The sequence below is a fragment of the Mirounga leonina genome, unplaced genomic scaffold, assembly GCF_011800145.1.
Source record: "Mirounga leonina isolate KUSES-001 unplaced genomic scaffold, KU_Mleo_1.0 Mir_239, whole genome shotgun sequence".
NCBI lineage: Eukaryota > Metazoa > Chordata > Mammalia > Carnivora > Phocidae > Mirounga > Mirounga leonina.
In genome coordinates this window covers 872966-893332 of record NW_023270624.1, presented here as the reverse complement: position 1 = coordinate 893332, position 20367 = coordinate 872966, and the positions used below count along the sequence as shown (strand labels likewise).

At 58.5% G+C, this 20367-nt stretch overlaps 1 protein-coding gene across 2 annotated transcripts; it reads left to right on the top strand.

Moving 5' to 3' along the window:
• Nucleotides 1-8979: 8979 nt before the first annotated feature.
• Nucleotides 8980-20251, top strand: SQSTM1 (sequestosome 1). 2 transcript variants are annotated; one of them, XM_035029385.1, is made up of 8 exons: nt 8980-8998; nt 11544-11639; nt 12121-12350; nt 12445-12586; nt 13284-13364; nt 17926-18137; nt 18291-18486; nt 19436-20251. In XM_035029385.1, exons 2-8 carry the CDS (start codon nt 11591-11593, stop codon nt 19585-19587), a joined length of 1062 nt encoding a protein of 353 aa, XP_034885276.1. In that variant the 5' UTR covers nt 8980-8998; nt 11544-11590; the 3' UTR covers nt 19588-20251. The 2 variants fall into 2 exon arrangements, with proteins under 2 accessions (XP_034885276.1, XP_034885274.1); XM_035029383.1 differs by lacking the exon at nt 8980-8998 and adding an exon at nt 9530-9784.
• The last annotated feature ends 116 nt before the right edge of the window (nt 20252-20367 follow it).

The following is a 20367-nucleotide window of genomic DNA, read 5'->3' as shown; positions in this document are numbered from 1 at the left end:
CCCAAGACCCTGGGATCATGACCTGAGCCGAAGGCAGACGCTTAACCCACTGAGCCATTGTCGGAGTCTTCTGAAGGAAACTGTGTTCCTGTGTTTTCACAGGGCATCTGCTGTTTGTGGCTGGGGATAACGGTTTTTCATCTGGGCTGTGATACAGAGGGTTTTGAATTTTTCTAAATATGTGTTCAAGTTTAAAAGTGAGTTGATTTAAGGAAAATGATTAAACCAGTAGAAATTAAAGAGATGGCCTGTTTGTGATGAAAGTTTGGGGGAACTCATCCGAGTTCCCTCCCACTGACACTCTGGCTTTGGGGAGGTGGAACCGGAATCAGGGACGCCCCGGGGAGGTGGGCAGAATCCTGGGGATTGCAGGGCCTCTATCAGGATTGGGACTATCCAGGGCCACGGTGGGGGAGAAGGGTGCTGGTCTACTTTGGGAAGTGGGAGGTCTGGAGTGAAGGGGAGTGGGAGAGGGGCTGGGGGATGTAGGCTGGAGGGGGCCACACACCCCCTGGTTGGGCAGCCAAAGGGGTCCAGGCTATGGCGTTTTGGGGGCAGTCTTTCCCGACCCCGCTAGCCAAGCTGCCTTTCTGTGCCTCTTCCCCACTGCTCCATCAGAATCCCAGGAAGGATTCCCCACGCACCTGCCACTTTGTCAACGCCATGCCCCAATGAACGTCCTGCTGGGGATCGTGCGCTAAGGGGGTGGTCATGGCAAGAGAGCAGAAGCCTAACGGGGCCTGCAGAAGTGACATCACTGTGACTCATTTGTTCCTGCATTCATACGTTCATTCATTCTGCCCACTGTGGCGGAGGAGGGGGGGGCCTGGTCCTGCCGTCCCAGCTCCTGGAGGACTCCCAACTTTCTCCTTTGAAACAGGGGAGCGCTTGCTGGGCTCCTGTGCAGTTTTCCACTGCTCTCTGTGCCCTTGCAATAATTCGTTCCCTTCCAGGCCTGGGGAGCAGCACCCCCTCCGCCAAGGGTTCAGCTTCTGTGTCGGAATTGGGGATGACAACTCCAATCCCCACCCAGGAGAGAGCATGGAGCCAAATGGGCACAGAAAAGTCCTGCTTTCTCCCCAGACCCCAGGCTGTGTACCCTTCTTCTTCGTTCCTGCTTCCTACAGAGTGAAAATGCCCCCATGTCGGAATCACCTGCCAGCCCTGGAGATTTTCCGGGGGATGGCCCTCGGCGGTGGCTCTTCCTTCCATCCTTCTTTCCTGGGCTTCTCAACCTGTGGTCCAGGGACCCAGAACTGGGGAGGTCTGGGAGTTGAGATGAGAAAGAAAAAGAAGGAGTTAAGATGAGAAAGAAAAAAAAAAATCCATCTTTATTTTCACTGATCTGTAACTGAAACGTGGCATTTCCTCCAATTATGAATGGAGGCAGGGAAGTCCGGCAGAATTAGTGGTGCTTAAGACCATTGCACAGAAATCACAGGGATTTTCAGGGTACGGGTGTTGCAGACACCTCCAAATAGGCATGACATGCTCCTACTTGGCAATTCTGGTGTTTATTAGCCCTGCCTCTCTCTATTATGATGTAATGAGTTAATAAAGAATCACGGGTGGGATGCCTGGCTCAGTCGGTAAAGCATGTGACCCTTGATTTCAAGGTCCTGAGTTCAAGCCCCACACTGGGCGTAGAACTTACTTTAAAAAAAAAAAAAGGATCACAGGTGCTTCTACGTCACAAACTTGTGGGGCTTTTTGTTTTTATTTATTTATTTTGAAAAAGTAGTCTCCATGCCCAATGTAGGGCTTGAATTCAGGACCCTGAGATCAAGACCCGAGCCAGCCAGGCAGGCGCCCCACAAATCTGTGTTTTTATATTTTGATATTTGCATTTCGATATTAGCACTCCTTTTGTCATGCAATATATTTTAAGCATTTCAAAACATGGTTCTAAGCAGGGATCCTTTGCCTTCTCCAGATGCTAAGGGAATCTCCTGCCCCTGTGAGAGTTTGGAAGTCCTGCCCTAAGCCTCACCTCGCCCCCTCAGGGGGGCCCATCTTTCCTTGGACGCCTCATTTCCATTTTCATTCATAACCCACGTTCTGAGTGTTCACCATGTGCCAGCCACGCATGGGTCACCAGCAACACCAGGGACCCTCCCTAGGACACTACCCTACCAGCCTCCTATCCCTGGCTGGAAAAGCAAAGTCCCTGGGGCTCAGAAAGCTTACAGTGGCGGAAATTCCCTTGTCCAAAGACAGTGGGCCTTCCTGGGAAAATGAGGTTAGTAATATGCCCCAGTGGAGAAGGATGGCTTGGCCTCCGCAGAGGGAGCTGGCTGGATCAAACGCCTCTGTGGAAGGAGTCCCCAGGCCCCCAGGGGTCTGGTCCTTGCACACCTCGTCAGCGATGGGGGTTTTTACCCTTGGAGCTACGGGGAGCGTCCAAAGCAGGGAGAAGAGTCCGGGCTGCTGTGGGATTGAGACAGGCATACAGACATTTTGAAAATATCACTACAGCAGGCAGGGAGAAGGGGCTGGAGGGAGTAAGAGAGGAAGCAGGGAGATGAACCAGGGGGCTGTTGTAGGTGAAGGAGTCCAGAATACGTCACTGTGGCATGAAAATTGTATCAAGCTGAAAGCATTTGAAAATAGGCTTTTTCTTCAACTTCCTTATCTGCCTAAAAGCAAGGCCTCCCAAAATAACTCAATTGTCCTAAATCCCCTCCAGCATGGCTTTTATTACCTGATAAACCCATTGTCACAAAACCATCAATAATACCTCTCCTCTGTTCTCCTGAGGGCCCATTTTATCTTTCCTAAAAGTATTTTTGTTTTCCTCATAAGTACCTTCTCCTCCTCTGCTTTCCCTATTAAGTTGGTATATAAGCCCCCAAATTCTAAGTACTGGAATAAAAACCAATCTTTTATTTTGCGAATCTGTTTTTTTTTTTTGGTCAGTTTAATTCACAGACCCTAGTCACTGAATCTAAAAGGGTAGAGGAAAAGTTTTCCGTTCTGCCCTGACGTAGGCATCTGGGAGAGAGGTGGTCTGGAATGAGGGGCAGGGGGCTGGAGATGAAGAGAAGTCGATAGGTGCAGGACAACCTTTAGGCGATTGTAGATCGTTGAGGTCGAGAGTGTGGACTAGAGAGGCAGCCTGCCTGGGTTCGTCATCCTGACTCCACCCCTATGTGACACAGCTGTGTGACTTTGGGCAAGTTACTGCATCTTTTCTGTGCCTCTTTCCCTGGGGTGAAAAGTGGGGATAATGGTCAGAATAGGCTTAATAGCCCCAAATTTCCATGATTTAATAAAGGTATATTTCTCAAAGCCACGTATCTCCTGAGGGTCCTCGGGGACCCTGCTCACGGTAGTTCCTGCCCAGACTTTCAGGTGCAACCGTCTGAACATCACAGGCTTCCCCGACGGGGAAAGAGAGCTCTAGAAGCTCCAGCCAAATAAACACATGTGCTGGCCTGTAAGTGATCCGGGGTTCTTCTCTCAGGTCCTGGGCCGGAACAAATCCCGTGACGTTACCTCAGGGGAGCAGGTGAGTTCATATATATAAAGTATTCGGAATGCTTCCTGGCATAAGAGAAGCACTTCGCGAGTATTTTTACCGATTATCGGCATGTACGACCAGCGGGAACTGCTGGGGCTCTTGAGGGCACCGCAGGGTCCCAGCTGGCCCCCCGGGTTGCTGGCCGGCATCGTGCAGAGGGTCCTTGCCACTGGGGACCCCCGGGGCAGGCACGAGGCGTGGTGGTTTAGTACTCGTGGCTACCGCTGACCAAGACCCAAATCAACTGGTTTAAGGTGTCTCGTGACCCAGCGTCGGGCCTGCCGGGGACCGAGGAGCCCAGATGCCGAGCTCAGGGTCGGCGACCAGTTTGGGTTACACAGCCAATCCTGACCCAGGGCGCCAAGTGCTCTGGTTGGCCAAGTTTGGGTCCCGTACCTGCCCCACCCTACCCTCCGTGCTGGGGAGAAATGAATCCTTAAGGGACCATTTCCATCCTTAAATGAAACTGGGAATGCATGTAAAATGCAACAACGAGGGATGTAAACTTCCTTCTCTAACCCGCTAACTCTTGTCAAGGGGCACGTCAGCCCTCTCACCCTGGCCCCCCAGAACTACAGACCCTGAGAGTGGAGGAGTGCGGGTCCCTATAGCCCAGGGCCCGGGGGGCTATGTTCTCATTAGTAGCTGAGAACACGCCCTACTGACTTCTTCCCACCTGACATGCTTTTAACTGGGTCACAGTGGGGCCACCCTGCCAACTTGGGCCTGCCCCCCCCCCCAACTTCGGCCCAGGCCCTGTGGGCTTCGGGCCCTCTCTCCTCAGCTCAGGGCCCGCCAGACGGGAAGTCCTGGGCTCCAGGCAGAGGTGGGTGCCAAGGATCCAGCCTCAGCCCCCAGGGCCCTGGGATGCCATTCTCCTGTCCTCTCATCCGGTCACGGGTGGGAGCCCTGCGCCTCTCCTGCCCCAGGGTCTGGGGGACGGCTGGAGCCCGGCAGCTGGGCAAGGTGGTTGCAGAGTCTTTGCTTGGGCCCCCGTGGGAGGGGGTCGCCTGGGCCTTCTTTCCACAGTGAGCCAGGGCTGTCCCAAGGAGGACCTTCTGCCGTAGCTGCTCCCTAGTGTCAGGGTGACAGCGATGTGGGACACCATCCCCATGCACCCCACAAACGGTACCCGAGCTCCCGCACATGCCAGGCACGGGGACACGGGCAGGACTGAAGGTGCCCACAGCCTGCCCTGCCCGCAGAGGGCACGCAGGGACATGGAGGAGGGGCCGAGCCAGGCGTGCTGGGAAGAGGGGAGCCCCGGCTCGGGGCACACAGGGCCTGGGCCACGCGGTGAGTCCCCCTGCATCAGCCAGAGAGGAGGGGTGCGCGAGGCGCTGGGTAGACCCCGGCGGTGAGGGCTGTCAGGGCGCTGGGACTTGGGAGCACACGAAAGCCCAATAACTTTTTCAGAAGGTTTTCAGACGGGACCTGGGCAGGTGGGGGTGGACATGGCCCTGAGCCACTGACCCCAGACCCCCGCCCCCTCTCCAGAAAGCGTGGCTCCCATTTCAGGCACCCTCTCATTGCCTGGCGTGGGACCGGAGCCCCGGGGAGAGGACCATGCTGGCCTCTCTCCCATCCAGCACAGAGCTGGGAGCCCCCGCACCCTCTTCCCCCTCTGCCTCCAGCTGTTGGCACCTGCTCTGCCAGGTCCACATGCCTCCTCCGGGCTCTTGCTCGGATCGGCCTGGGCGCCTTGACCCATCCGGGGTCGCTGCACTGTCTCATCACGGTCCCCTCGCCCATACCACCAAGCTTCTCCATTTACGATTCCAGAACCATCTGCTGTCAGGCTGGCCCTCTGGGGGCCCACAACAGTGCGCACATGGGGGTAGGTCTCGACCAAGAATGGGAGAGGTCTGCAATGTGCAGCGCCGTTGGATCCCAGTCGTGACCCTGGTGGCCCTCGTCTGAGCCTCCCTCCTGGGCATGGGACGGTCCCACTTAATGAACGGCCTTAGGGGACCACCAGATCTGATGTGTGTGTGTCAGGGGTGCTCTCCCTGGTGGGGGGGAGACCAGTGCCCTTGCTGGCATCTCCATGGGGCAAGGACCCCCAGGGCTAAGGGCCCAGGGACACATGCGTGAGAGGGTGCTGGCCAGTGGGCACCAGTAGGGTGGGGTGAGGATGAGGTCAGGTCCACCCTCTACCCAGGTGGCCTGCAGCTCCCTCCAGGGACCCCCTGCCTTGGCCCAAGCTCTGGCCACACGTTCCTTCCCGGCCAGGCACGCAGGGCTCAGCTAGAGATGTCCCTAGGGCCACCCATCGATCGGGCTTAGTGCTTCTGCCCGGCCTGGGAACCGAGCTTGCTTGATTTCTTTCTTTCTTTCTTTTTTTTAAAAAGATTTTATTTATTTATTTGAGATAGAGATAGAGCTTGTGAGAGAAAGCGTGTAAGTGCACGAGCAGGGGGAGCAGCAGAGGGAGAGGGAGAAGCAGACTCCCCGCTGAGCAGGGAGCCTGATGCGGGGCTCGATCCCAGGACCCCAGGATCATGACCTGAGCTGAAGGCAGATGTTTAACCAACTGAGCCCCCCAGGCGCCCCCGAGCTTTCTGATATGCATTTATACACATGGCCTGAATTAGGCCTGGCCCACCTCCTTTTCCTCATTCAGTGTTGGTGAGAGCTGCCTCCACGGCCCAGTGCCCACAGAGGGTACCATCAGGTGCAGAGGGTGCCCCTCAGTGCCCCCTCTAGGACCCAAGTGTCCCGCCCCGCGGGATGGTATGCAGGCAGAGCTGAGCCCAGACTGCCGCTCCTGGCCTCCAACCACGCCCTGGCAACTTAGCCTTCCCTAACTCTCCAGTCATGACTCTTCGTGGCTTTACTGCATTTCCCTGATCATGCACGCCTTCAGCCCCTTTTCTTGCTTTTTTTTGGGTTTTTTTTTAAGATTTATATATTTGTTGTTAAGACAGCGGGTGGGGCAAAGGGAGAGGGAGAGAGATTCCTAAGCAGACTCTGCGCTGAGCGCGGAGTCCAACGTGGGCCTTGATCTCTCGACCCGAGAACACGACCTGAGCTGAAACCAAGAGTCGTATGCTTAACCGACTGCACCACTCAGGCGCCCCGAGCCCTTTTTCTTTAAGAACACCCCCTCACCCTGCCACAGCCCTCACCCCTCTTGGCTGGTAACATCCAGTGTCTGGGGATTTTCGCAAGGGGGTGCTCAGGAGAGGCCCCATGGAGGAGATGACAATGCAGGAGGAGGAGGGAGAGTTCCAGATAGGGGGAGGAGCCAGGGGAAAGTCATCAGGTAAAATGAGTCGGTGAGGTTAGGAACCGAGGTGGGGGTGTGTCCCTCCGTTGTGATGGAGTAGAAGGGAGCGTGGAGGACGGTGTGGAGCTCCCACCCACGAGTCACACTGTTCCTCTATGGAGAAACAAAGTCAGTCCTTGGACCCCGTGCTGGGTTCTGGAGGAGCCTGATCCCCTGTGATCCTCAGTTTCCTCGAGGTGGCCCAGAGCAGTGTGGCCTGAGTCCTGCCGTGGCCTTGTCTCTGGTGGCCCCAGCACCCACCTGTAGGCTTGGCTCCATACCCCAAAGAAAATAAACAGAACCTCAGAAAGCCATTGTCAGGGAATGGGATTACTTCTGTAAGGAACGAGGCACTGAGGTACTTACAACATGAGACAGCAATAAACCGAATCAGATGACCTCCCGGCCACCCCTGCTCATCCCCCGGAAACTCCTGACTCATGTCTCTTCTGTGCTCCCCACTGTTTCACCTCAAACCCTACTCTGGTCTCCTTCCTGACACCCCCACCGCCAGCTGATGCCCCCAAAGGCAGCCAAACCATAGCCAGCTATCTGGGAGGGCCCCATTCTAGCCCCATTTCAAAGATGGGGAGACTCAGAGGCTTGTCATACGCCCGAAGATGGCGGGACTGCTGCATAGTGGGTCTTCTGACTCAGGCACCAGCCAGCACAGGGGAGGTCCCTGAAGTCCAGGGAGGGGCCAGGCAGCAGATGTCAGAAGGGGGCTTTGGACCCCGGGGACAGGGTCTGCTTGGCTCTGATCTCCCTGCTGCCTCGGGGGCCTCTGTGGGCTCTTGCGGCTCTGGGGTCCCGCTCCCCACCCCGGCTGCCTGTTAAAATGTCACTGAGCTAGGTAGCAGTGGGGCGGGGATCCCCTGTTAGGACGGTGGTCATGGGATGCTGACTCACTGCCGGCCAGACCACCTGACCTCTCCCGGCAGGCGACAGGGCCCTGCCAGGGGGTTCCCCAGCTGCAGCCTTGTTTACTTCTCACTGGCCTTGGGGGAGGAGGGGAGGGCAGGGCCAGGGCCACGCTCAGCGGGAGGGCATCCTGGGCAGGCCAGAGCGGGGACTCTCCTAGGGGTGGGGGCCTCCAGGTTGGCTTCCCCGGGCCCCATTTCCTGCCACCCCCATTTCCCCTAAGCTCTCCATCCCTCCTTGCAGACCCACCATGGTCTCCAATGGGGCCAAAGGGCCAGAAAGCAAAGCAGGTTCTGCCTGCAAGCGTCTGTTTCCGCTGCTTGTTTGGACAGGGGCCGCACCTCGAGCCCTTCCTGAGACCCAAGGTCCCCCAGAGCCCCAGGGCTTTCATTCTGCACACCCCACTCACTCGAATGAGGCCCCTGAAACTTGGGGGGCTGGGAAGCTGGGCTCTTGGTCCAGGCTGCCCTGTGTGGCGAGGCCCCGGGGCTGCTGAGTCACACACCCATGGACACCTGTGGGCCCCGGCAGCCTCTGCCCAGCCTGCCCCTTGTCCATCCTCTGACCCTGTCTGCAGGGCAGTGAGCATCGGGTCCCTTTCCCAGGCTCACAACAGGGATGCGGGGAGGGGCCTGAGAGGGTATGGCCTCTTTAAAGGGCTGCTTGGGGCGAGGTGCACCTACTCTGGAGCCCCCTGGGAAGGACCAGCCACACCTGCGGACAGGTCCCTGCTGTGTTCCCAGAAGCAGATCGCCTCCACAGCTCGGAGCCAAGTCCACCTGCCCACCCTTCCCTTCTGGCTCTCCCATCGCACAAACCCCACCACCAGAGGACATGGCTCCGACTCAACAGGTCTGCCTTCTACTCTCAGGACCCCGCCTGGGACACTACAGAGGGCGACCTACCCTTCCTGCCCACCTCCTTCCCAGACGCCCCTTCTTCCAGGCCTTGTGAACAGGCGGGTTTTGTCACATAGAGCCCTGTTTCTTGGTTACTAGCCGGAGGGCTGCTGCTCTGACCCGTGGGATGCCCCTGAGGCCATCAGGCCTGACACCACGCAGGCCCTTTGGGCAACACCTGGGAACGGAACTCTGTGCTGACACGTGTGGGTCCGGCTGCCCATGCGGAGCACGTGATGGCCACTGAGGCTCCCGGAAGCGGCCGCCGGCCTTCTGGCCAGGTGAGGGGGAGGGGACCCCGTGCTCCCCCGGCACCCCTCGGCCTTACCCCCACCCCACTGGGAGCTCCTCTGAGGCTCAGGCCTGATGGGGGGTACGCCCCTCAACCCGGTAAGGGGCCGTCATGGAGGATGCTGGGGGCGCTGGAGCGGGCTGCCACCCGGGATGGGAGGCTGTGGAGAGTGGCAGGGCCCGGACAGGACCTCGGGAGCGGTTGGCTCTGGCCTGGGGCTTCGGGCCCGCCGTGGCCCCCCTCCCGCCGCGCTGGGCTTCCCCCCAGCCCCCCACCCCCGCGGCCTCCGTTGTGCTTTGCTGAGTCACCGCCAGGCCAGGCCTGGGAGGGCTCTGGGGGGGACCCCTGTGGGTGCTCTCCCCGCAGGTGAAGAGGCCGGAGCCCAGCCCTAGATGTCGGAGTCCCGGGCCGGCCTCTTGGGGTCCCGGGGGCACCGAGGACAGTGAGGAGAGGGGTCGGCGCTAAGGGGGTGCGGGACACCGTGAGGGGACGGCGGCGCAGCGGGCTCGGGGCCGCGGCAGGGCGGCTCGCGCGGGGCGGCGCGGCGGGGCGGGGCGCGGAGACCACGCCCCCAGGAGGCCGGCGGGGGCGGGGCTGCCCGCGTTCTTTACAAAAGCCGCGCGCCCGCCGCCGCCGCGGCCCGGCTCCGTCTCCTGCTCGCCGACCGGTAGCGATGGCGTCGCTCACCGTGAAGGCCTATCTTCTGGGCAAGGAGGACGCGGCCCGCGAGATCCGCCGCTTCAGCTTCTGCTTCAGCCCCGAGGCCGAGGCGGAGGCCGAGGCGGAGGCCGCGGCCGGGCCCGGGCCCTGCGAGCGGCTGCTGAGCCGGGTGGCCGCCCTGTTCCCGGTGCTGCGGCCCGGCGGCTTCCAGACGTACTACCGCGGTGAGCGGGCCCGGCGCCCTCGGGGGGCTGCGCGGGGCCGTGACGCAGGCTTGCCCGGCGGGGCGGCTGCTCGTCCGGCCTGGGGGCGCCCGCGGGGGCCGGCTCCGGCCGCTCTCGGGGGAAGGGGGTTGGCGTCGGCTCGGGCGTTGCCGGCGGGTGTCGGGCCCGGGGGTCCCGGGGGTCCCGGGGGCGCAGGGCGCCGGCCCTCCCCCCGCCGTGACGTCGCAGGTCTTGGCCCGGGGCGCGCTGGGGCGTCCTCGCTGGCCGGCGGCGGGCGCTCGGGTTACGCTGACAGCTCGCTGCTGCCGAGTCGGGGCTGGCGAGGGCCCCGGAAGCGCCGGCCGGACGCGGAGGAAGGGCTGGCGGGGGAGAGCGGGAGGCGGGCCAGTCAGCGCGGCGGGGCCTGGCGGGCGAGCCCGGGCGCGGCGGCGGGGAGGAGCGGTCGGGAGCGGCCCCGGGGCGCCCGAGGCCGGCCTGAGTGCGCACGTTCCCCCGCGGGCAGGGGACAGAGGCACCCAGCCGGGACGTTCTGCAGCAGCGTCGGCGGAGGGACGGGAGCCCAGGACCGCGCTCCGTTTCTTGCTGCGCTGGTGTGGCGGGGGGGGGGGGGGGGGGGGGGGGGGCGGGTCGGGGCAGGGAAGCGGGGCGCGGGGGGGCGGGAGCCAAGGCCGGCCCCTGGGAGGGGCAGTGCCGGGCCCACCCTTAGGAGCACTGCCAACTGGCCAGACCCGTTCCTGGTTGGTTGGTTTTTGTGACAACTTTATGGAGCTATCCTCCACTTCCCGTGCAGTTCACCCATTTCACGTGAACAGTTTTGAGCGACTTGTGCAACAATCCTCCTCACGGGTTTAGAACCTTTGCATCACCTGCGAGAGGAACTCTACGGTTGAGCTCTCTCCTCGTCCCCTTCAGCTCTAAGCAGCCGCTAATCTCTTTCTCGATGGATTTCCTTATTCTGGACATTTCCTATAAACATGGACACGGAGCCCTACACTTTCCTATTCTTTTGTAACCGGCTTCTTGTACTCGGCATAACATTTCCAAGGTTTAGCTGTGTTGCAGCTTGTGTCCGGACTTCATGCCTTTTTGTGGTTGAGTAACATTCCATTTTGTGGACATACCCCGTTTTGTTTTTCCGCTCCTTAGGGGATGGGTGTTTGGATATCACCTTTTGACGCGGCCTCTGTTCTTCCGGTGGATGTTGCCTCCGGTGGCCCACAGCTGGTGCAGCCTGCAGGTGTAGGGGGTGGTTTGGCCTGCACGGTGGGACTTTCACACCATTTGCTAAATCTAAAAGTCAGAGAGTTCATACAAATACTGTAGATTCACTGGGGGCGGAAGCAGGCAGATGTACTCATCTCCTTGACTCTCCTAAACCACAGGAGGCCCACGGCCTTTGGAGGGTCTGGGCCCCCAGGAGCCGGTCACAGGTGGGGATCTCCTACAGTTGAAGGTGGGTCTTGGCCTGGTCAGACGTGGACCGAGGCAGCACCGGCTTAAGGGGCAGCTGGCTCAGCTACAGGAGCGGCGCCCTGCATGTTCTGCCTCCCGTGGGCGCCCGGGCCCCACGTCCGAGTGCTTACCTTCCAGGCGGTGTTACAGAGGTGGTGGTCTGGCCTCCGCGCCCCCTGGCTCACACAGGTGTGCGTCAGTTCCTAGGCGAGCAGATGCCCCTCTAGCTCAGGCTGCGCCCTTCTCAGCAGCCTGTATCTGACTGAGAAGGCTCGGGTACTCACATGCGGTCTTGTAAACAATCTAGATGAGGATGGAGACTTGGTGGCCTTTTCCAGTGACGAGGAACTGACCATGGCAATGTCCTACGTGAAGGATGACCTCTTCCGTATTTACATTAAAGGTAAAGGTCTGTTCTGGGTGCTGCCGGGTGCTTCTTGCTGTGTGAAACCTGCTTGAGGTTATTGAGCAGTCCCCTCCAAGGAGCAGGCAAGAGCCTGTGGGTTAAGACCGAGACTTCATCATCTCTGTGCTTGGCCTGAGAGAGGAGTCCCGAAGGGGTGGGGCCTGGGGACCTCTGGGTTCACTCTGTCAAGGGCCGGGGGCTGGGGGCGGCTTTGGGGATGCAGTGGGTTTATTTTAACGGGGGGCAGGGCCCCAGCAATGCAGACACAGCTCCCTGCCACTTCTCACTTGCCTGGGCCCCATGTACTGTACCAGGCACAGGGACTGGGACCCTCCTGGCAGCTTCTTGGGTCCCCTGTTGCTGTCACTTGAACAGCTGGGTTGTGCACGGACTCCAGGTCTGGAGGGCAGGGCCAGGGGCCCACTGACTGAAAGCCCCCCAGTCATGACGAGCGGTTCGTGTGGGGTCCCACCTGCAGAGAAGAAGGAGTGTCGGCGGGACCACCGCCCCCCGTGTGCTCAGGAGGTGCCCCGCGGCTTGGTGTACCCCGGCGTGATCTGTGACGGGTGCAATGGGCCCGTGGTGGGGACCCGCTACAAGTGCAGCGTCTGCCCGGACTACGACCTGTGCTCCGCCTGTGAGGGGAAGGGCCTGCACCGTGAGCACAGCAAGCTCGTCTTCCCCGGCCCCTTCGGGCCCTTCTCCGAGGTGAGGCTGGGGGGAGCACGGAGCGGGCAGGGGTCCGGGAGGAAGGAGCCCCCTGCTCTGGTGTCACCCGGCCCCTCTGCTCACTCCTCCCCAGGGCGTCGCTCACAGCCGCTGGCTCCGGAAGCTGAAACACGGGCACTTCGTGTGGCCCGGCTGGGAGATGGGCCCCCCAGGGAACTGGAGCCCGCGTCCTCCCCGGGCAGGGGACACCCGCCCCGGCTCCGCAGCCGAATCAGGTGAGGGTGCTTCACAGCCATTCAGGGTGCGTAGTCCTCACAAAACCCTGCAAAGTGGGGAGCATCATCCTCATGCCACACCCAGCAAGACGGAGGCACCTCAGTGCCCAGGGCCGCTAATTCACCCGCACTAAACCGAGGCTTGGCCCAGATGTGGCTCAACCCTAAACCTCCCCCACCCCGTCAAGGCTTTTTTTTTTTTTTTCTTTTTAAAAAATGTGCTCTATACCCAATGTGGGGCTTGAACTCACGACCCTGAGCTCAAGAGTTACATGCTCTACTGACTGAGCCAGCCGGCCTGCTCAGGTATTTTGAAACACAGGCACAAAGTTAAAAACAGATGGCTTGTGTTCCAGAATTTAGGATTCTGGTTGTAGTCTGATTTTATTAACTGTCCTCTGATTTACCTCCTCCTTTGGAACAAAGGTGGGGATGTTGGTTTAATTCCGATGTGGTTTGAGCTAGAACGTGGTCAGCATTGTACACCGCATGTAGCGAATCCCCCATGGGCTTCTGAGCACCAGGGGTACACAGGGGCCCGCAGCGGGAGAGAGTTCGGGAAGGCTGCTGGGACGGACCCCCGGGGGTGGAGGGCACCTGTGGGAAAGGTGATAGGATCATAACAGGTGTCCAAGTCATTGAGAAACCTGCTTTGAATCGAACATTTTTTGTTTTTTTTTTTTTTTGAAAACCAAAGCTGCTGGTCCATCGGAGGATCCCAGTGTGAATTTCCTCAAGAACGTAGGGGAGAGTGTGGCGGCCGCCCTGAGCCCTCTGGGTAAGTGGTGGCCTCTGTCCTTCGAGAGCAGGAGTGTGTCGATCACTTGGTGAGGGGGTGGCTGGGGGGCGGCTTGCCCCCCGGGTCACCATGGAGGAACGGTGACTGCCGTGCCCTTGGGGCCGGCCTTTGCCATGCGCTGCACCGCAGGCCGCTCAAAGTTAAATTCCGTGACGCGTTCTGGAGCTTTCCCTGTGGAGTGAAGTGGAATCAGCGAGTGTTTGGTTGGGATAAGCCCAGTAGCCTCTGCTGCAGGGCTGGCCTGTCGGCTTCTGACTTCTCTTCCCACAAAGGACAGTCTGCTTTCGCCCCTGAATGTGAGCCCTGGGGTTTACTCAAGGACTTGGGGCAGTAGTGAGCTGAGAGGCCATTTCTCTTTGCTTCCCTTCTGTTTTTTACAACCGCAACCTTTCTGGGGGCTTCCTGAGTGCCCAGCTTGTTGCCTGCGCTGGGGAGCCGGGTGTGATGGAGGGTTTCCAGTAGCCTCGGGTCAGATGTGAGGTCACTGGATGGGTGGGTGAACCGCAGCGGGTACCCCCTCGTGGTGGGACTGGCGCAAGGCTTTAGAAGGCGCCTGCTGTATCCGCTGGCCCTGACGGGGACGGTGGGAGTCCGCTACGACTGTGACTTCTGGCCCAAGGCTACAGTGGATCCATGATCTCTGGCTGGAAGTGTGCTCCGCTTTGTGACTTCAGCGGCAGCAAGTGTCCACTGTCTGAACGGGTGCTGATGGGACGGGGAGGCAAGGCCCGCCGTCGCCCTCAGCTTGAGGCCATTTCGGCTCCCGCTGCATCAGGCCAGGACGCAGCTCAGCAGGGGCCCGTGAAACCCCTCAGACCATGTACCGCGGAGTTTCGTGCTTGGACTTAAAGGCCTTTGAGAGAAAGAGAAAAGAACGGGTTCTTATTGCCTTCTAGGAGGATAAAAGCGGAGCGGCGATCAGGTTATAAGCAGGAGATAAGCTAGTGCTAAACCCTAGCTGCCTCACAAGACGTGGTGATGAGAGTTGTGATTTGGGGGCAATGGGAAGCGGCTCTTTGGAAGCTACTAGTGGATCGTGGTTCTCAAGGTTGGCCGAGCCTCAGAATCCCCAACGTGGGTTGTTTTTGGTATAAATTTTGACGTATGGAGATTTCACTAAAATTATTCTGAAGAACAAAGTCCTTCGCTAAAAGAACGAACCAGACAAGCTGGGAAGTCCCGAACCCCAGTCTAGGTTCAGGTAGGGAACCTTGGAACCGTGCAGAGTCCCAGGTCCACCTTCTGGATTCTGGTAAATTGGCCATGGGTCGGGCCTGGGATCCATGTGTCTTGAAGGCTTGCCAGGGACTCTGGGTCCCACTTGCTGTCCATCCCGAGGCCCATCTGAGCTGGTGGCCTGTTTCAGAACTTGACCCGGATTCCCCACTCAGGGCAGAGGAGGTAATTTTGGCAGCGCTCAGAGGCATTGTAGGCTAAGGGTGAAGGCCTTTTCAGGTCTTTCAAAGTGGAGGGAGTTGCTGTGTACCAACGGGGAGGAGCCTAGAACTCTCCAAAACAACAAGGAAAATTTCAGTAAATATGCCTCTGAAGCAGTTTCAGTTGAGGAGAGCCACTTGAGGAATTGATTAAACTCTAGAGTTAACGGGTATTTTCCTTTCTTGTGAGGAACTGACAGCTAGGGTGACTCATGCTAACGGCCTAGAAGGGACTGTTCCCAGAGCAGGGGCCCCAAGGGACAGCCAGTAATGCCTCCCAGAGGGCAGACCATGTGCAGTGACTCAGCGATTTTAAAAGCAAAGACCCTGTTTGGTAGGTGCCATGAGGACCAGCTGAGCGGGTCTGCCGCCAGCCTGAGTTTGCAGTCACTGACCTCTAGGACCCCCAAACCGCAGGTCCTTTCCTTGTCCTAGGGTTTTCATTAGACGCTCCCCCTCACAGGCCCTGGGGGAAGCAGGGCACGGCCAGTGGTACAGTCTGTAAGCCCTTAGGTCTCAGGTTATCATCCGTTGGAGAAACTTGGGATTCTAGAATCTCTCTGGTTCATTTATGGAAGTCCTGTCATTCGCCCCCATAGAAAAGTGAGACAGTATATGGGTGTTCATTGGATGTTCTTCCAACTTTCCTGTGTGCTCGAACCTTTTTTTTTTTTTAAAGATTTATTTATTTAGAGAGAGAACATGGGGGAGGGGCAGAGGGAGGGAGAGCATCTCAAGCAGACTCCCCACTGAGCGCGGAGCCCGCTATGGGGCTTGATCTCACAACCCTGACATCATGACTTGAGTTGAAACCAAGAGTCTGAAGCTCAACTGACTAAGCCACCCAGGCTCCCCTGCTTGAACCTTTCATGATGAAAAGTTGGAGGGAGGATAGAAGGAGAAAAAGGACTTAAATGTTGCAGATGGGGTTACTGGTAGCTAAGCCCGCTTTTATCTGTTTGCTCTTCACACTACCAAAGTAACAGTAGAGGGATTAAACACAAGAGTATAAAGCAACGTGAACAAAGAAAAAGGGGAAAAAAGTCCTAGAAGACAAGGTAGGAAGACCTCACACTTTGAACGGTGGGAAATGGGAGTTGAGGGTGGTGACCAACAGTGTGGAGGCATCAGAAGCCACATGCCTGCCTACACAGGGGTCCTGGTGAGAGGCAGGAGGGCTGGTCAGGGAAGGCCAAGGGCCAGGGGATGGTTGAAGACCACTCTTCAGGATCATGTAGCGATCACTGGCTAGTCAGCCAGATGCTCGTCCTTGCCCACCCACGCACGAGACCTGATGGTTAGCTGCTGGAGCATTTGACCCAGGGAAGCTTCAGCCCTAGGGCTCCAGGGCAGGGTGAGGCACCAGCCTGAAATGGGGCGCCATGAGTGGGCAGTGGGTCTAGCAGGGGCTGGGGCGTCCCTGCTCAGGAGAGGCCGGACGTGCCAGAGCCGGGTCCCACAGCTTTGCCACCTGGGATCCCACTGCCTGGCCAGACACCCACCGGGTCACCCTACAGAGGGAGACAGATGAGGGCCCTGGCCCTCAGAGTGCTTCCTGGCAGCCTCTTCTTAGTGCCTCACTAGGATCAGAAGGCCACGATCACCAGCCATTTGGGAATATCTCTCCATGGGGACAAGAAGGAACTTGGGGAAGGACTTTACAGAAAAGAGAATGTCAGCGTCCTCCGTGAGATACAAAGAAAAGTTTTTCCATCCTTGAAAAAAAGATAAAACAGATTTAAGATAAGATCAGAACAGACTGTTTTTTTAGAAATTAAGAAGAAAAATAGCCAGAATAAAGAAAACTTCAAAGGAAGGCTTAGATTTTAAGGTCATTTCAAGGAAGTATTCCAAAAACAAAAGAGAGGCGAGAAGAGAGAAAAGGTGAGAAGATTTGAGGATTAATCCTGGAGGCCCAGGGTAGGACAAATAATAGGAATTCTAGGAAGAGAACAGACAAAACTGAAGGAAGGAAATGAACAAAGAATATAAGACCATCTCGGCACAGAAGACATTAACCTCTCGATTGGAAGGGACTCCCAAGTGCCTTGGACAGTGACCAAAAAAGATCCCGCCCCAGAGCTCGTTGTCCTGTCCCGGAACCCTTTGGAGAAGGGGAGGCTCTGGACATGCTCCAGGTTACTGTAAGAGCTCGAGAGTTCCAAGGGCCAACCCTGGAAGACTGTGGAGCTGAACTGGTTTCTCAACCTAGAGCGCTATTCCCAGGTGAAATGGTCATGTCTGAGGGCAGAACAAAGCTATATATAGTGGCGTTCACCTAAACTGCACGTTTTCATTGAAAAGTTTTTGAAAGGACAGGGGAAGGGGAGGTAAGTGTTGATCTAGAATAAGCAGTGCACTTGAGCCGTGGAGAAAAGGCAGCGTGGGTTGGAAGCCGTCTGTGGGGAGTGGGCGGCTGTGTGGTGGGGGCCAGGGATCTTCGCTGGAGCCTTCTGGAACGGTTGGACTCTAAGCTGTGCGCATGTTGTCCTCTGATAAATTAATCAGAAACAGCACCAGTGACCGCCCTCCGTCCCCTCAGTGGGCACGTGTGCCTGTGTGAGGGACCGTGGGCGACCCGCTGGCTGGGGCTTCGAGCCTCGTGGGCCTCCCACAAAGCCAAGCCGGATTCTGGAGTCTCCCATCACTGCCCTCCCCCCCCCAACTAATGTGAGGCTTTGTGCGGTCCTGGGCGCTGTGGCGGGGGCTCTGTGGCCACTCTGGTATGTGGCTCCCTGGTCCTAGCCTGCTGCCCACACAGGGCAAAACAGGGGCTCTTGATGGGCTTTCTGGCTCCAGAGCTGACCTGGGATGTTCACTGAGATTAAGGTTTCATTAAGTTGGAAGAGGCAGGGCCAGTAAGGTGGACAAGTCAGCAGACATTTTCTAGGAGCCAGTTTGGGGCCAGGGTATGGGGAGCAGTGAGCCCTGGGGATCCTGAAGGTCAGATGAGCGGCCCTCCGCCTTGTGGCTGGTGGGCTGGCCTCGTGCCCTGCCCCCACCCCCCCACTATGCTGCTGTTCCCCCCTGCCCCACGCCCTGTCCCCGGCCAGGAGGGCCTCCGGAGGGCTCACAGGTGTTTGCTTCCTCCTGGGTCGCTGCAGGCATCGAGGTGGATATTGACGTGGAGCACGGCGGGAAGAGGAGCCGCCTCGCCCCTGTCTCTCCAGGCAGCTCCGGCACCGAGGAAAAGTGCGGCTCCCAGCCGAGCAGCTGCTCTTCGGACCCCAGCAAGCCAGACGCAGACCCGGAGGGCGCGGCGCAGTCCCTGGCGGAGCAGATGGACAAGGTGGCCCTGGAGTCGGTGCCACCGGAGGCAAGTGCCCCGCCCCGGACAGGACACAGCCCAGCAGACCGCCCTCCCAGCTTCGAGGGCTTCGTTCCCGCTGCTAGAACGTTCCTCGCTGCCCGCGGGAGTGCCGGTGGGGGCAGCTGGGCGCAGCTGTGCTCACGGGGGCTTCTGTTGCAGGAGCAGATGGAGTCGGATAACTGCTCGGGGGCAGACGAAGACTGGACTCACTTGTCTTCCAAAGAAGTGGACCCGTCTACGGGGGAACTCCAGTCTCTACAGATGCCCGAATCCGAAGGGCCGGGCTCTCTCGACTCTTCTCAGGAAGGGCCCACAGGACTGAAGGAAGCTGCATTGTACCCCCATCTGCCACCAGGCGAGTGATTCACGCAGTTCTGTGTTTCTACCTTTTTTCCTCAGAACATCCCCTCCCCTCCTTTCAGCAGCCGGACCCCCGAATCCCGAGGGCAGTGCGATTGAGAGGCTACCCCCCGAGGAAAGCGTCGACCTCTGAGCGGGGGTCACGGCCAGGGTCCCCGTGGGAGCCAGGCAGGAAGCCACCACGTGGGGCGGTGGCGTGTGCGGGGCAGGAAGGCCAGGGGGACTGCGGCAGCCCGAGCACAGCTGAGCGGCAGGGGCGGCTGAGGCCTCGCTCTGGCTCGTCACCATCACAGCAGTGTGGAAGCAGCGACACCGGGAAAGCCCCCCTTGGGCCACATTTGGCCCTTTGGGCTACTGGTCTTGATCTGCTCTGCCTCAGAGCAGGGGCGGCAAGCTGTCACTTACGGGCCAAGAGTGATTTTTTTTTTTTTTAAGATTTTATTTGCGAGAGTGAGCGAGCCCAAGCAGGGGGAGCAGCAGAGGGAGAGGGAGAGGCAGGCTCCCCGCCGAGCAGGGGGCCCGAGGCGGGGCTCGATCCCAGGACCCAGGGATCATGACCTGAGCCGAAGGGGGACGCTTCACTGACTGAGCCACCCAGGCGCCCCTGATTCCTTCATTTTGACGATGGTCGGGAAAAGGTCAAGATGTGAAAATTGGATGACAGCCAGATGTCAGTGTCCAGGACAGACGTAGTGGAGCCCGGCGGCGCCCCGTTGCTTACAGGCTCTCCGCGGTGTTCCCTTGTGATGGCAGACGCGAGTCAGGAGACCGTACAGCCTTGCAGAGCCGCTCAAAATCCTCACCCTCTGGCCTTTTCCGGGGCCCTGCTGGGGAGGGTTGCTGCGCCGGGTGGCACGCCCGTGGAAGGGCTGGTCCCCGCGGGCGCGGGCGCGCTGGCTGCCCCCCCTCCCCCTGCCTCACAACTCTCATCCTCCCTCTGGCAGAAGCTGACCCCCGGCTCATCGAGTCCCTCTCCCAGATGCTGTCCATGGGCTTCTCTGACGAAGGCGGCTGGCTCACCAGGCTCCTGCAGACCAAGAACTACGACATCGGGGCGGCGCTGGACACCATCCAGTATTCGAAGCACCCGTTGTGACGGCTTCTGCCCCCTTGTCCCACCCCCTTCTTGTCTCCTTCTTGTGTTGAGCTAGTGTAAAACAGCAGGGCCTCTCTAAGGGCCAGTTTCTGTGCATTCTTCTTCCAGAATCTGGGGGGTGGGGATGCACCAAGCCATCCAGGGCAGTGGAACAAGTGACAGGAGGGGGGGGCCCCGTGTGTGGCTGCCCATGTTGGAGAAGCATCTGCTGGCTTCCAGGGGCGGAGCGGGGCCCAGTGGTGTTCTCCTGCCCTCCCCCCACCAGGATCACACCAGCAGTCCAGAATGTCTTGCCTAATGGCCTTTTTTTTTTTTTTTAATGACTAATAGTAGGCTGACATGTAGTTGATTTTCTGCTAGAAACCCGATCAGCTCCAAATTTAGAGTGAGTACAGCTGACATCCTGCTGCGTGGGAGAGGAGTGAGGACAGGGCAGTCCAGGACTTGGCTTCTTGAATCTGCGAATGAGGAGGGGCTGAGAGGGAAGGGAGGCCGGAGCTCACAGAATACTGCCTGTTCCATAACCGCTCTAGTTCTGTCATTTCCAGACGCGTCTGTTGCTTTTACAGTAAGAAAACCCTGTTGTAACCATTCTGTTGCTATTTTGCAATCAGTAATTAAATGGTGTAAGCACTTTAATCAAAGATGTTACAACCACAGATGACCTGATAGTTGTGTGTGTCCTTCTCGACGGTTTGTGTAAGTCATCGCCAGTCCTTTTTTTTTTTTTTTTTTTTTTTAAAGATTTTATTTGAGAGAGAAAGACTGTGTGAGCGTGCA